General features: G+C 45.6%; 1 protein-coding gene across 1 annotated transcript in view; it reads right to left on the bottom strand.

Moving 5' to 3' along the window:
* LOC146190328 (SCY1-like protein 2) overlaps positions 1 to 17,177 on the bottom strand; it is a 41,911-nt gene that overhangs the window by 7,464 nt on the left and 17,270 nt on the right. Inside the window, exons 10-15 of the mRNA XM_084600785.1 lie at positions 15,861 to 15,983; positions 15,542 to 15,655; positions 12,801 to 12,933; positions 11,905 to 12,124; positions 1,035 to 1,107; positions 845 to 937 (exon numbers count right to left, since the gene is read on the bottom strand). Coding sequence (XP_084456911.1) covers positions 845 to 937; positions 1,035 to 1,107; positions 11,905 to 12,124; positions 12,801 to 12,933; positions 15,542 to 15,655; positions 15,861 to 15,983 — 756 coding nt within the window. The remainder of the gene's footprint in view (positions 1 to 844; positions 938 to 1,034; positions 1,108 to 11,904; positions 12,125 to 12,800; positions 12,934 to 15,541; positions 15,656 to 15,860; positions 15,984 to 17,177) is intronic.

Raw genomic sequence — 17,177 nt, 5'->3', positions numbered from 1 at the left:
TTTCTGCAACTTTATCGTACTCACTTTGAAAAATTCTCCCGCCTCAACCGGAGCCTCATTTGCGCTGCAACTACACACAAAGCTTGCGCATTGTTGTCCGCTCTAGTTGACGCCGTACTGTGCACTGCTGTTTGGAGTCCTATGCTCGCCCTCACTCCCCCCAATCATAGTACGCTGTATTGGCTGCGCACTAGGCTCATTTAAAAAGAAAACATCACAAACAAAAGAAGTTAAACACGAACGCCATGGCGCCAGCCACTATGGCGCTGACTCGTTGGAGACATGCTGCAGGCAAGCGGTTGTCGGTTTACATGTTCCAAGATGCACTCCCAGGACGTTCCACGTGCGGTTCAAGGTTCACACGGCTGCCGCCCAGGCGGGAATTCCGGGCTCTATAAGTCAGCCGCTAACAATCTGAGACGGAGCAAAATCTATGAGATAGCGGCTGGCCATCCTGAAACTTCATTTTCAGTGAATTTAGTTTTGATCCACACAACATTATGGCAGCTGCCACAACACAGGGTTGCCCCACCTGCTGCTTGCTATATCTGGTAGTGAATAGGGTTTATACAAAGCTAAACATGTGTAGGATGTCTGAGTGATGGTGGCCTCAGTTGCGGATGGGTATGAATGCATCAAAGTGATGCATCATGGATGTTTGGCTCGCTATGCATGCCATATGGCCACTTAATGATGTGATATGCTCTGCAGCTGCTGATGACATAATTTGCTAGCCATTTCATGTACACAACAATGCCTCCAGCATTTTGTATAATAGGAGAACTAATGCTCTTGCATTAAAAAATGTGATGACCCACCCGCAAGCTGTTATCAATCTGCTTACCTTGGCCTTATGTGTCGGTGACTTTGCGGCGCTGGCATTTGGTGATTGAGCAGAGAAATTGGAAATGCCCAGGTCATCGTACACACTGCTTGTCTAAAGAAAACAAATGAATAAAAAAACACTAATGAGAGACCCAATGAGCCACACCGTCTATGCACAAAGCGTAATAGTCAGTCTTTTTTCCACATACCGTAGAGTTGGCTTTGCCCGAGAGTGTGAGACCAGGAACAATTTCATTGGGATTAGTCATCTCCATCGCTGTGCTGTAAGCACAAACAAAAAGAGCAATCAAATTTTGCTCCGATAACACGAGAAAGCATGAAATGCACAGAATATTGTCAACAAGTCTGCTGTTCTATGAGGTTTTCTGACACATTACCATCTAGGCTTAGCATATCCTCCGTTTTGAAATTAAACACTTGCTAGTGTGCCATCCTCCTGTTTGGTTTGGCTTACAGAGTTTAACATTCCAAAGTGGCCCAGGCTAAAAGGGCTATGCCACTGAAGTGGAGCTTTCTTTACGGAAATGATATGAACTGAGCCTGGATCATCAGTTACGCTTAAGTGGGAACTCTAGTAAGCGTTACACTGTTCACAATAAAAGAAAATTCTGGATTAGCTGCTCTTTTCTGCAAACTCGTCTCACACAGAGGTGATATATGATGGTAAGTTCTGATTTACGCCTTACTGAGGTTGAGCACTTGCCTAAATTGGTGAGAATGAGTCAAGAGTCTATGGTGATGCTGGATTAAAAGCAACTTTTGAACCCTAAAAACGTTGGGGAATGTTCTTCATTTCAAGTCTTATGCTCCTCTGCTTTTATCACTCTGTTGCCAACATCAGTCAGTGCTGTCAGTACAGCAGTGCAAAACTGTCATTTCTGGACCAGCAGTGCCACATACAATGTGGATTTTCGGTTAGTTCTCACTGAATCCGCCTTTTGCGCGAGGATGTGGCGCCATCATGAGGGAGCGGGCGGGAAACACATTGAGCGGCAGTGTAGCAGACGACGCGAAAGCGCACCATACGAAATGGCCACGCCAATGCTGATAGAAAGCGAAAGCTTCCCCCCTTTTTTGGCCTCTGAGCGGAAAGTAGTGACAGTGATTGCAGCATATCATGTTCACGCAGTATGGGGGAAGGTAGAGCGTTTTCACAATTCACTCATAATGCACGTACGCATATACTATCTTCATATTGTAAGAGCGTGTAGCGCGTGCCATGTTCGACGTGACAGAATGAGACGCTCTCAGCGTGCAGGTTTTCGGCAGACAGGAGAGCGTGGGGGCAGAGAGAGAGAGAGAGAGAGGGGGATCTCAAAGGGCAAAGCAGCCAGGGGTTTGTTGATGCTGCAGAGCTAGGTGGAATCGTCGGCGCATATGCGCGGGGTGTCTTGAGTTACCGAGCACAATGCGGTCACCGCGGCGCCGGCATGGTGCAATGGGAGTCGCTTCCTCCTCGCGTCATCTACAACCGTGCAGCTATAGGATTTCATCCACGAAGATCGGCAGAGAGGCACATATACACACCCCGTGAAAAGGGCATTGTCCTGGCCGGAATGCACACCTGCAGGAAACGCGCTGCATTTTTCTGGCAATGGATGATTCAGAGCTGTAGCCGGTTTCTGGCCTCAGGAGTCAGAACGGATGTGGTCGCAGTGGTGAAAAGGTTCTCGGTGCGCAGAGAATGGTCATTCTGTTGTGAAAGGATCTCCAACGTTCATTTCTGCCTCCGCCGCGATTTCTGCGGAATCAACGACTTGGTGACACATGTGCATCTCCTACATATCGGATGCGCATCTCGGTCAGGAACCAACCCTGTTCTACGTCCATAGCGATCCACTCTGCAAGTGAACGAGCATGAACCCTCCAGGAGACTCATTTATTGTGCCGGGCGGTTTCCTTGCCGTTGCAAACGGTTGGACGTAGATGATTATCAAGCTCCCTAACGAAGTGTGCATCTGATTGCGTACACCAAAGGAACAAAATCCGGATGCTTTGGCGTGCACGAAGGCGAGCCTTTATATTAAAAAAAAAAATACTGTGCGTTGTGCAAGAGTGTCAAGTGCGTCATATGCTCCGAGCGGCAAAAACACAGATACTACAGGTATGTATGCATCTAAACGAAATATGCACGATGAAGAGTACCTACTGGAGTTTTCACCCAGGCTGTAGCGCACCAGGAATAGCTGCAATGAGGATTTTTTCAGTGCGTGATTGCTTTAGTTGCGCCGGGGCCTGAAGGCAATGTATTTTGTCCTTTCTTTTCTTTATGTGCGAAAGGGCTAGGTAGCTTAGATATCACAGGCGGCTCTGTGCGCTAGGCCATAATATTTAGCATGTTTTACCGTGACTGCCTAACAAGAAGAAAAATACGGCGTTTTAATGCACTGCCGTTCGCAAGCCTCATGACCAGCTCAACCACTCGGCTCGCGAACGGCGGTGCATCACAACAAACACCCAATTTTTCTTTTCTTTTTAGTCAGGCGGCAGTCGCTATAAAACATGCTAAATATTACGGTCTAGCGCACACAGCCACCTGTGATATCTGCGCTATCCGGCCCCTTCGCACATAAAGAAAACAAACGACAAAATACATCGCCATCAGACGCGCCGAACAAATGCTCATTGCGGCTATCACTGGTGCAAGTATCTACCGGTGCAAAACTCCGGTAGATACTTTTCATTATGTACATTTCCTTTAGATGCATACATACCTGTAACGAAGTGTTTTTCGCACAGTCGAGAGTACGCAGTAGGTAGCTAAGGTCGGCCATTCACATCTTGACGCTTGGTGGCCCTAATTGTAGCTTCACGTCGTTGTTGGCCGTGGCTCGGCGAAGGAAACCTGAAAAACCGCGTCTTGCATCTTGACGCGCTTAGAGAGTGGCAACCGTACGCGGCAGATGTGGTTGGCATCGCTTTGCCAAGCCTGTGACAGCCACCGTGCCGCCCGGTGCCGCCAGCCCCCGTGCACTGGCGGCGCCGAGAAACGCCATCGACGCCGCTCAATGTGTTTCCATTGGTCGCCGCTACGACTTCGCGCATGCGCAGAAAACTCGCGCAAAAGGCGGATTAGGGTAGCATCCGACCCTGAAGTAAAACAAAACTTGCCACAAAACACCATCTCCGTAAGACATTTTAGTACAAACTGACAGTTTTGCTGCGAGAATTTCTCCTCGAGTTCTTATGATAAGCGACAAAACACTCAGTGCAGTCATGCATTCTGTATCCTGTACCCCTGTTAATATAGACGACTTGAACTATGGACAGTTTTCTTGGGGGGCCAGCAAGCTTTTCACAGTATCAAAGCCTCATCCTAACGAAAACTTGTGTGAACAATGAAGAAGATGGAAATTATCAGTTGCGCGTGAGAGCACTAGTGACTTGCATTGCTCATAAAAAATTTTGGAAAAAAATTATTCCGGCTTATCTGTTTTTTTTTTATGTGAACTCAAGTTTCACATTATCCGATTCCAAAGGCACAGGTTCGATTCCGGCCACTGCGGCCATCTTTTGGATGCAGGCGAAAAGCAAGGTGACAGAGTACTATGCGATGTCAGTACATGCTAAAAGATCAAGGTGTTCAAAATTTCTGAAACCCTCCACTACGGCCCTTATAGCCCGAGTCTCTTTAGTACGTTAAACTGTATATTAATACATCTTTGCCTGAAAATATGTATAGTGATAAGCCTTGACTGCTCTAACGAGACATTGCGTTTCCTGTATTCTGAGAGCAAGACCCACCAAAAAGCAAAGCGAGTATGCAAATGCCTCAAAGATGCACTTGTTCTTTTTCTCTCTCTTCATGCTTTAAAGTGATAAGGGGCCCAATCAATGCACATTATGATTTTCTGTACTGCATGAATGGCTGTAAAAAAAAAGAGAATCTTTTCTGCATCCCAAACCATACCGAAAGCTGCATTCAGTAGCTCTCAGCTGACTGACTACAGCTACGTACTATCAGTTGGTGGGATGAGAACTTCATAGTAGGAGATACGTCACCCTGTCATCAGGCACCAACATGCGCCTCATGGACCACTACGAGAATCAAACTCTGGCACATTATCTTTAAAATGATGGCAACTCGGATGATGCAATTCTAGCTCATAAGATTCTGTCGAATTTCCACTTCACGTCTCACCATGTATTTATGTACAGAGCAAACCTTAATCGTGAAGCGTTATTTTTTTCTTCATATTCTTTTTCCATGATTCATTTTTTCGGATGACTCACTTTATGGACACTGGTTACAGCATTAAGCTGCTGATCCTAAGGTTGCGCACTCAGTTTCAGCCACAGTAGCCATACTTCAGTGGAGGCAAAATACAGAAGAGCCCACTGGCAGCCTGACCTAATTAATTCTGGAGCCGTCCATTAATGCGGCAGCCTACGTGTCACTGTGAGATGTTAAATCCCCAATTTACTATCTTATGCATACTAGTTTACCAAGCAATTGGCGCAGGTATGCTCGGATATGGTTTAGCAAGTCACAGAACAAAAGAACAAAATGTATGAGCGGCACCTACAATAGAACCACGAGGTATTTTCTTAGCACTGCAATTAAATTGAAGCAGCAAAAGAATGAGCAGTCATACATTGCATCGATAAAGCAGGGACTGTCGCTGGTAAATACCTAAGAGTGAGAAATGGTAATCAGCATTAGATAGCACGTGGATTTAAAAAAAAAAGGGCCAAGACTTTTACAATGCTCACTATGATCAGCAAGTCTCGCACTCTATCGAGAGGTGACAAAGGTCTTGCACAGTTGATGACAAATGCAGGAACCTGCTCAAGTGGTCACTTGTTTAAACCTCCCAGATCAAGTTGTTGCCCCAACCTCTCAGAGATGGTACTCCTCATTTTTTTTTCTTCCAATTTAACACTGGCATTGTCGTCTTTTCCCAGCAATCATTAGAAGATAAGACTTCATATTATACTAGTACCACAAGCCACGAAAATTCTCCGGTGGGAGTGCGGTCACCTGTATGCTGGCGAAACAGCCCCATTTATTTATTTGTATCATCTCAAGGTCAAGTGGTATGACTTCTCATCACGTTTAAAAGCTAACCTCGCAAGCAGTAGTAGCTACCCTTACATCGATGTAGGGTTATGCACCCAGTACAATCATTGGCAACTTGGCCCAGGAACTTTTGACACGAATGGTAAATGCTGCGCTCTCGAAAATCATATGCAGTCTAGAGGCGTGATACGTGCCACCATCTCTGAGAAGCTGCAACTAGGTTAGACAGGCTGCACTGACACAAATGTTCACATTTCCATGGTCAGATTCACACAAGTGGTTTCCATGAAGTGCACATTGTGACTCTAAATGCACTATCAGACACTGCAAAGATGGAAGAAGCTCTTAAGAAAGCCAAAGCGAATGCTAATGTCCATTCAGTTCTTCTCACGTCTGTTTTCGCTGTCAGCAGACGAGTTTACAATGACACATCCTCTACTACAGTCAAACCCACTTATAACAATATTGGTTTTAACAGTATATCGGATATAACAATAGATAGCCACTGCACCATCAGATTTGCCATGCGTTCTATGGTAAAATAAACCGCTTATCACAGTGGTGTTATTGTATATTATCGGTTATAACAATCAAATACAGTTGGACCCCTTTATGAAGGACATGCACAGAGGAGCAATTTTTGTCTCTTATATGAGAGGTCCCTTATAAGAAGGGTACCACGTTTACGTTTTCTAACCAGACTTTATTTCTGTGCAGACATCTTACGGCTAAAATACGCAAAAAAGAATGGTGCATCATGTCACAAAAGCGTTATTGTAGCTTTCATTTACATATCGCATTTTCATAGTGGACCACCACACTGACCACACCTCGCAACTTTCTTACATTTATTTACTAGTGAAATAGTTGTAAATCTTTGTCTGCTTCATGGCTGCATTGATGCTGTTCAACACGGCTTCTCTGAGCTTATCAGGCCAAGAGCCTCATGGCCGATGTGCCAAAGCTGTATATGTTGGCAAACTATGTTTGCAGCGATTACAAAGTATGATCGCGATGTGACGTGGCACCGCAACTAGCGATTCGCAACTAAGTTATGTGTCTGGTAACACTACAAGAATTCAAGTCACAAAAAGCGCCACGAGATCGTAAAAGTGACCAGCTACCTATCAAGGTGCTAGAAGTGGCAAAAAATATAAAACACAACCAGCAGAAATATCCCTAAGAAATTTGTACTTGTTTGACAAAGAGTAACAGCGGCTGTGAGTAACAAGTCTATGAGTGTCGCTACTCAGACGAAAAATAAATGAAAAGCAAACGAGGCATTTCTGAGTGGAGTTGAAACTGGTTGAATAGCAAACAGAGCAGTTTATTTTTCCTCGCCAGAGCAGAACCCCTTCTGTTTTTATGCCATCTGTTTTGGTCTTGGTTTGGTCTCGCTTTCTAGGCACAATGACTTTTTAATGTCAGCAGCATCAGCTGAGCACTTTCTTTGCATTTACCAGATAGATTTGTCACTCATACTGAAATGCAATGTAAAAACAATTTTCACTGTATTCTGACAAAACACCTACGGTAATTCGTGATGGGAAGCTCCACTAGTTGGAGAACCCAACGCGCACTCCCAATATGCTCACTCAGATGCTCGCATATGCAGTCACACTTGTGCTCTTCGTGACAAGCCTGAAGAGCTTCTCTATGTTGCATTTCTACTGCAGGGGCTTCTTTTAGTCATTTTATAGCTGACTGACCTGCTCTTTGCTGAAGTTATAGTTAATAATGACGGCACAGGCGTGTCTCTTTTCTTGTTTCCACTGTAGCTGCTACTTAACTTGCTGATGGATGGTGCCGCATCTAATGTTAAAATGTCTATTACAAGCAAGAATGAGTACCAAGCTTTAAGGCTGATTTGTCCTTTATAGCCAGTTGCCTTCTACATCTAATGTCTGTTAAAAAAGAGGTCCAATTAATGAAAGTCATAGGGCAGCCAACCATTTGGGTGAATGGTGTCTCTTATATGCAATTGTCTGTTACATCCATGTCTCTTATAACGGGGTTCAACTGTATGGTCACTAAAAGTCAATAAAACGTGGCGACCACGTTTTATTGCTGCTCTCACGTTTTACGTGGGAGCAGACCATTCTGAGGGCTTTGAATAGGTTGGCGCCACATAGGGGCGGCCAAAAAAAACTTAACTGGGTAATATAACGGCGGCTCTGCCTATGCTGCAGCGTGCATCTTGCAGGCTTCCCACATTAACTCGCGTTTTTTTCTGCCCCTTACGCGAGTGTGAAATGACAAGTCATGTAACATGGACATCATTATAAACCGGCAGTAGCCTAACATTAAAAGAAGAAGCACTGCGGCTGCCTTCTGGTGGAATGCTCAAAGCATGCGGCATTGATCCTGCCGTGCACCCTTCCATCTTGACACCTTGACACCATCTCTATATTGCTGCTCGTGTCGTAGGATGCCATGGACAAGTTAACAATTTCATTGTTCGACTCTGCTGCTCTCAATTAAAACTGAGTGCTGGGCTAGGTTAATAGCGCCTATTTGTGCCTATTTGTGAGTGTCTTTTTGCGCTATTAACCTTTCCTTTATGTGTCTACTGCTCTCTTTCATAGTCGCAAGAAACGGGGCAGCGGTGTGATTGGTACGGGCGATCAGGTGCATGCGCACAGTTTTCAGGTGCATGTGCATCATTAGCACCGTTTTCCTGCCGGGAAATTAAATTATTCTACTGGCCACCCAGTACCGGTACCTTGGTGTCACTCTTTCATCGGGGCCAGATCTCCTGGGGGCTCAGAAGGACCACCTTCATGACAATTCATGCTAAACGAGCGCGAAGAACAAACATGGAAGAGAAGAGAGCAGAACATGCATGAATACCTACTAACTCGCCCAACTTCTCATGTTATCATGTTAACACATATGACAAGCCTGCCGGAGAGCCAGTGCCATGCTGCGCCGCCGTTCGATGTGGGGGTGCAACAGTACCTGCCTGTTCGCGAGCTGTGGAAAGCTGTGCACTGACATTTGCTAATGCTGTCGTCTGTGTCTTGGCTGGTATATGAGCGTGGCAACAGCAAGGGCAATGCGAGGTGGGACACGTGGCACTGGGATGCCATGGATTTGTGGCGTTTGAGGCCATCGACTTAGGGTGGTCATCGTTCGAGGCACATAAAGCGAGCAGCAAGCTCTCCTTTGAGGGTCGGCTGCACCAAATGGATGACCAGAGATGGTCGAGCTGGGTTTTCCGCTACATAGATTTCAAGAGTGCCCAGACCACGTGCACCTCCTGAGTGTGCACGCTGAGCCGCAAGTTTGGCTTTACTGCCCAGCCCACACACCCAGAGGTCTCAGAAGACGCTAGAACTCTACCTCTCTCACAAGTCCACTCCGGCTCCCGAGGACTACTACGACAACACGGGCAGTGCTCTGGTTTTTGAGGTGCACGCAGGAGCGCTCCGAATCTTACTGTACCACCAACGCTTCGACCCATCCCCGGCTGTGCAAAGAGCCATCTACCGAGCTTGCAGAGAGGCTCAGGAGAGCGCAGCACACGTTTTTATCGAGTGCGATGGCTGGTCACAAAAGCACCCAGTCGGCACTACCTCCCACAGGCGTTGGGGTTCGCAACTGAAGACAGCGCCGCGCCAACTAAGACAAAGACAACATCCAAAGAGCGTCTATGTCGGTGGTGGTAGACGACTCTACAACCCAGCCTAAGAAATGCTGGAGATGACAGTGTGGACCACAGCGAGACTGTCCCACAGAGCGCAACAGTATTACTTTTATCCTAAAGATGGACAAGACGGCTCACTCTAGTGAGCGGATCGGAGCGGCTCCGCTCACTAAAGTGAGGCAGCTCTCTTGAACGGCTCACTGGATCACTTATATCTGTAGAGGTGAGTGGGTCGCTCAGCAGGGGCCAGATCTTATATATATAATATTAATAGTAATAAAAAGTAAAATCGTGGCCCTCACGTGACACAGCAAGCGGTAGCATTTAGCATCAGTTTCTGCCTGCGGCTGTGATTGCAGCTGTGGTTTCTGCCTGTTGAGACGACTGAGGAAGGCGCTACGAAAGAACGCGAAACATTCGGTCCATTTTGCTCTGCTTTTCTCCTCGCCGGAGCATGGCTCCGCTTCGGACACTAAAAACCACCGCGTACCAAGCATGCTTGGAGTACGACAATATTGGTCTCGACCTCCTGACGCCCGGCCTCGAAGGCGTCAGGGGGGGATGGCCCCGAACCATCAGGTCGAATCCAGGTTGCCGGGTCTTCTGCTGCTCATGATGACAGAGCCAAAGGGATTGCCGCAGACCACTTTACACAGCTGACGAGTACGAATACTGGTCCCTACTCGTCGGCATGGAACAAAACTACAAAACTGCAAGACAAAAAAAAGCGCAGGCACCAGCAGCAGTGCCCCCGCGGTACCCGCGGAAAGATCCGAAGGCAATGGGTTTGTTGTGACACTGACAAGGAAAGGCGGTATAGCTGCTTTTTCGCTTTGCATTTTGAAAAATCTCACCTGGCTCCGACAGACAAGGCTCACTGAACGAAAGAGAACCGGCTTTTCAAAAGAACCGCCGTTCCAGTCATCTAGCAGATCTCCATTTCTAAAATAAAACCAAAAGAACCACCTCACTCGCTCTCCAAAAGAGCGGCGCACTCCGCAAGACCGCCGAGGGCCAGGGCATTATTGCGAATCTTGCGAGAAAAGGCAGGAGGTTGCTTTCTCGCATCGCTGATAGATGGCACTAAAGTCGCACCCGCCTGTGATGGAAAGGTTCACTGAACGAGAGAACTAGCAACCAGCTCTGCGAAAGATCCGACCGCTCTGATGGCTCCGACCGCTCCGGATCCGACCGCTCTGGAGAATCCGGCTCCGATTTTGCGGAGCCAAATGGCTCACCCGCTCTTTGAAAGGAGCGGCTCCGAAGATCCGGCTAGCTCCGGAGCGACGCATCCCTACTTTATCCGCCTCCCCTCTCATTTCTTCCTCTCCGTTCTCCTATCATCATTCTTCATGCTTCCAATTTCTTCTACCTGCAGATCTTTTTTTCCAAATAATGACTAGGGTACATTTTTACGCCTACCTGATGCAAAGGAGAAAGCCACAGCATCATCATCTTCTTCGTGGCACTTCTTGGGCAGTGCAAGACGTCTATCCCCCTCTATTTGCTCTGCCCAGGACCCCGCTTTGTGGTTGCACATCCTTTGTGGCAGGCGTGCAGTAGCATTCGTGCATGTGTCTTTCTAGTGTGCTATCATCAATGCCGTGATCTTTCTGGCCCTGAACTTTCTGTGCACAGCAATGGAAGATTGTCTGATGCCGACGGGCGCCGGACTAGAAGATCTCGCTCCTGATGGCAGTGCAGTTCATTTTTGGAGCATGGGCAGAAGCAAGCTCCTCCACCATCATGAACTGCTTCAGAAAGGCGGGCTTCGCTGGAGATGCCGGCAACGCGGAAGGTCACAAAGCTCCTGCCGACACAGCGATGACCGAACTTTGGTCCACGGTGAGCGGTAGTGACGGCAACGCGTCAGGACTTAAAGAATTTTTACACGCTGATGATACGGTGGCGACAGATGAACAGCCGACAGACGAGGCTATCGTTGCAGCAGTCACTGGCACAAAGGACGATGACAGTAGCGATGACGACAAACCAGAAATTGTGCAGGTCGCGTCTCACTAGGAGGCTTTCGGAATGATAGACTCCCTGCGGGACTTTGTTTTTGCCAAGAACCCTCCACTGCATTACGTTCAGCAGCTGGATGCCCTGCAGAAAGGTGGCGGCTAGATTGCCGTAAAACAGACAACGCGTACGGATTACGGGTTTCTTCTCGCAACAAAATAAAAAGTGTAAGCAATCTCGTCCTCATTAAATGTGTAGTTTATAATATCTTCTTTGTTTTTTTTTCAGCCTAAATCGATTATAATAATTATTAGGTAAAACAATGATATTCCCATGGCACTTCAATATTGTTATAAGTGGGTGCGACTGTATTACAGTGGGAAAGCAAGCAGGAAACCCAAAACTAAAATAATGGAGGAAATGGACACACCTCTGCTCCTGTTTTATGGAGTTGAGCTGCTCAAGCTTTGCCCTGTGTTCCAGCTCGACGGCGGCGACCATGTCTTTGACAACGCTCATGATGGCTTGAAACTGGTTGAGCGTCAGCCCATTCTCAATGGTCAGGGGCATCAGAAACGGGATCACCTTGCATGCCATCACGTCCTTGGTGAGCCCCAGCTTTTTGTGTGACATGGCCAGCTTGTAGATGCCTAGATGGCACAAGTGGAAGGCACGTTCCACACTTAAGTCCGAGTTGTGCACACAGACTATTGCAAAACTTTCTGATTAAATTGAGCCTCCTGATATGTGTTATTATCTATCGAGCCACCAAAACATAGTACTTAGTGTTCTGATGCAAGACTAAAGTCAAACTGTGGTTTTGGGTGCTAAGCAGCTTTGCTGAGGCAACGCTCGCACAAGAGACGGTGATTATATAGTATCTCAACCACACTCCATTCCCAATTGGTTGGCCACTGACACATCATGGTTCAAAAGACGTTCCAGCTGAAATTAACCATTCTGACACTCTGCCTGGCTCAGCAATGATAAACATTGTCTTGCAGGCTCTGCTGGTTAAAAAGAGTACTGCATATACTTTCAAAATAACTGTACATTAACACCTATTGTCCTATAGTGAAGTATTTAGGAGAATCCCCCAGAGTGCATGACGCTGCAAAGATAACATATTGTTATGCTGAATCATCTTCATGTCAGAAGGTGAATGGAATGGTGGCCTGACAAATAGCTAATATGTGATTATGTGTTAAATATTATTATGTAGTTAGGATGTACCGCACAAAGACACCAGCACCCTTTGGTGCCTTGTAGCATGTTTATGAGCACAGCAAGTAAAGGATATATGAATGAAGGAAAAGAAAAGAGTACCAAGTATTCCCATAAGGACTGCAGGCTCCTTGGATCGTATCTCAGGCAACACAGGAAGGATTTCATCCAACACCAACCACTTGTCCAGGTGCTCAAGCAGCTTTCCTAGACACACTAAACAATTGACACGTACCTGGAATGAGGAACATCAGTAGCAAAATTAATAATTTGAAGACAGCTTGGCTTACAGCCTTGCGGTATAGTATACATATATCAAATTAACCAAGACATTTTGCGAAAGAAAAGATGTGCAGCAATGGTGTTTGGTGCTTAGCTTATGCTTGAAACTGACAGACTAGCTGTGCAATACATCACACAACTTACACTACAGATTTTCAGGGTATACAGACTGTCCAGAGCCTTTGATGCTCTCTCTCTTCACATGAAGAACCCACATGAAAGGATGATGTGACGTAACATACGAAACATGTACGATTAAATTACAACCATTCATAGACTTTTCCTTTGGGAATGATCCTTTCTTTGAAACATAACGAAAATGTACTACAGTCAAACAGCATATGGCTGACCAAGTGAAGTCAATTCATGTAATGTGTCTAAGAATACCAGTTGATGAATTAAACAACCTCAACTCATTCATGGCGACAATTGATTACATAACAAAGGGCATGTGAATATAGAAATTTTTGCACATATTTTTGAACATCGGATCATATCCACTCAGTGTTTCAAATGTTTTTGAAAATAACAAATAGAAAAAGTCTAGTATATTATTTTTAAACAGTGCATACACAGTCTCGGCAACTAAAATAAATGAAACTATAGCAGCACAGTGGAACTTAGGGCGATCTGAGACAATCAGAATGAGGCGTGCTGCATCTCCCAAGCCTATCATCCCACATCCTTGTTCCATCACTGGGAGAGAGAGAGAGAGCCCAGTGTGCATGTGTGGCACGTAGGAGGCTCAGCTGCATGGGCCAAGTTTGCGAATAGCTGTGCACTACTTCACAATAGGCACCCGCAAAGCTATGTTTGAGCAGACTCTTTCTGCCAATCTCACCATGAATACCACGCTCACTATACATTTCAAAGAAAAGGGCAGAAATACCTTTCCAGTTATACTACAATAATTGTTTTAAAAAAGGTTCAACACTGCACAGATATCTGAAGGACTATTTGCTATTCTCCTGCGCTGCAGGCTCCACAACGCTGCAAATTATTTCCGAGATGAAGACCCCACACCACACAAAAACAAACATCACGACATGAACAGAAATGTATACAGCTTGGTTAGACAGCATAACAGCATGCAGCCTGCAACGTGGTCATGAAAACTAAGCAACAAAATAAAATCCATGATGTAACACGTGACACCTATATGTAACATAAAGGGCAGTAAGATGACATTTAATTCAAATTCAAGAGACTATAAAAAATGGCTGTATTATATGAAGATCAAATTATAAAATGCCCGTTCCCCTTCTACAAGCCAAACCCTCACACAGCTCCTGAAAGAAATAAAGCTGTCAGAAAAAAAATGTGGTCAAGCATTGCTGTGACGAGCGCACAGTTTAACCGCACTGGAGAAACAATGCGAAGGTAGGCAAGGGGAATGCACGCTGGCATCAGAGCAGCAAAACTGCTTCTAAAAAGCAAAATGACCAGCTACATATGGTGACAGTCTGCATCCAAATGGGCATGCAGAAAATAGCAGCTAGAGTGCCATGAGTGTGGCATTAGGCATACACCACATCAGAAAAGTAAAAAAAATGTTCACGAAGTTCAATGAGATTCATACGGCATATACGCATTGGCATCAGTTTTTTGACAGCATGCTATACTTTTATACTATCACCTATGTAAAGAAATGTGAAAGTGGTATGCGATATAAGATCAAGATATCCGAGCAGGTACCGCAACGGTGTATCAAAGCAGCTGCTTCACACAACATTTGCCCCTCTCTCTTGTCCTCTTTCTCTCCACACAGCAGCTGTGAGGCTTCAACCGGAGAACCAATGGCGACAAAGGACCTGACCGAAGCACCCACAAACTCGGTAATGTCTACTGGTCTCATGATGTCATATGCCCCGCTGACCAACCAGGGCTCAGCCACGTAATGTGAACCTGAGACGTCATCACTGTACTGACCAGTCAAGAGCATCACACAGCCGCTCTGACGCCTCGGCCGGATAACAATTCTGACGTCAGATATGATGTCTAACGCTAAAGCGTTAAATTGCACACTTTCACGTTGCGATGCAACTCGAATATAAGCCAAATAACAAGCATACTGTTACGAAGCGGCAAGTCGATGAACACAAAGAATAGTGAACAGTGAGATGACACCCAGCGACTGTGAGATGAATTTAATGAATCGCGGCGGGCCTATCGCGAGTGCTCCTGCCCTCGCCCCACTGCCCGCTCCTTCCTCGTCCATAACAATAATTTATTTGTATTCGAAATTTTTAAAATTTGCCCACCCTTAGTCACCACCTGTCATCATGATGGCCCGGGGCCTGTACCACGGGCAACCCCAAGACATTCACAGCCGACTGCCTTTGCTATTCAGCATGCACAATGTGTACAGCTGAGGTGTACCCAGACGCAGATACAGTGTAGCAATGCCTGCTTGCTGGCATCATTTTAAAAATATGTCTGTGGTGACAAAAACATTCTCTTCACTCATAACATTCACAGGGTGTGCTCATGCTACCAAAGGATGATGTGCCTTAACACTGCAGTACTGTGGACAAAGTGCCATGCACATAGTAACATCATACCGATAGGAAGCTTGTCTGAAGGCACAGCCTTTTAATCCTAGGCAGCAGGGCATTCTTCATAGACGGGTAGTCGATCAGATGGGCAAAGTCTGGAATGATGTTGAGGCACAGTTCCTGAACGAGAAAGAAAAACACCCATGTTGACCATGCAGTTGGGTGCAGTTTGCAAAAGCAATTTGTTGATTAGCTTGCATGCAAGCCCATAATAACATGTAACATAATATTGGGGGTGTGTTATGTATGCATCAATAGCATGTCATGATCCTGAGATTCAGGCTACTACTCCTGGCTGCATTACAGCTGCTGTGGTTCATCATACCTGAATCTGCTGGGCATCCGACTCAAGCGAGCCATAAATCATTGGCAGGACATGGTTCTTGATGTCATCAGGAGGGCACTTGGTCAAAAGCAGTTCCATTTTCTGCATGAAAATCAGCAGGATCTGCAAGAAAGAAAGAAGAATGTGCTCACCTTCCCATGCTTTAGGTCTAGGTGCAGCTTGTTTACAATGAACAAGGCAAGGGTTTGCTTACTTTTTGCTGGTATAATAAAAAGTATAATGAAAAGTCATTAACGAAAGTGAAAAGTAGAATTACTTTAACTTTCAAGAAATGTTCCAGGTAAACACAAGAGACTACCAAGGCTGAAGTAAAAAGGAGCCCTTTGCAGCAAAGTAAAGTTCACTCTGATTTTGTGAAAGTTTGCGAATTACAACCGGTGGTTGAGTGGCATCAAAATAATTAAGCCTGGCGTGAAAGCTTCCTGGCCCAAATTCTGAAAGCTTGCTTTTCTTCAACCACATCTTAATCCAATGTGAGGCCTCCTTTCTGCAAATTCTATGGAGGAATAACACATGCCGGACGGACGCAGCTTTGCAATCTCTGAAGCCTCAATATCTCTTTTGTGATAGTATCTTGTCTTAACGAGAGGCTCAGGGAACACTGCAATAATGTTAAAAATGCCACTTGGAACATTATGATTCACTGCTGTACGTGTTCTTGACATCGGTTGGAGTGTCAAGTTGTAGCATATCACAAAGATACTGCCACAAGGGATTTTTATGGAGGAAGCCAGCATACTTTGAGAGTTGCCCTCAACCATCCTCACATAAGAAACAGATGCCGCACATCATGGGTTTTACACATGAACTCCTTTGTTATGTAAAGAAAAAAATGTAGTCCATGCAATTTTAATGAAGTGCTAATATATACATGCACAGACACTCTCATCCAATTCTGTTCACTTAGTGTAAAAAATCAGTACAGAAAAGCACAAAACTTCACCTGGCCTAATTCCAGCAAGCCACATTCACACCACGCTTGTGTCTCGCTGTCTGCCAGCCATAGGAGGCAATGCGCATGTGGAAGTGAGTATCACACAGAGAAGCAGTGAGCTATTGAATTGCTTGTCAAAGGCCAGAAAGGACACACGAAAGTAGCATTGAGCTCAAGGCCATCCAAACCCATAAATATCAAATTTCGCATCTGACTGAACTACAAATCCCAACAGCGGCATGTGGTTGTTTGCTCTCCTACTTTTAATTATTTATCTAATTACATTATTTCGCACTGATCAAAAAAAAAAAAAAAAGGAAACATACTTTCCTTTGAGTCACTGGCTGTCGTCCCCCTTCATA

The sequence above is a fragment of the Amblyomma maculatum genome, chromosome 4 (assembly GCF_055883805.1).
Source record: "Amblyomma maculatum isolate TAMU_Amacu chromosome 4, ASM5588380v1, whole genome shotgun sequence".
Classification (NCBI taxonomy): Eukaryota; Metazoa; Arthropoda; class Arachnida; order Ixodida; family Ixodidae; genus Amblyomma; species Amblyomma maculatum.
This window is presented reverse-complemented; position numbering and strand designations above follow the sequence as displayed.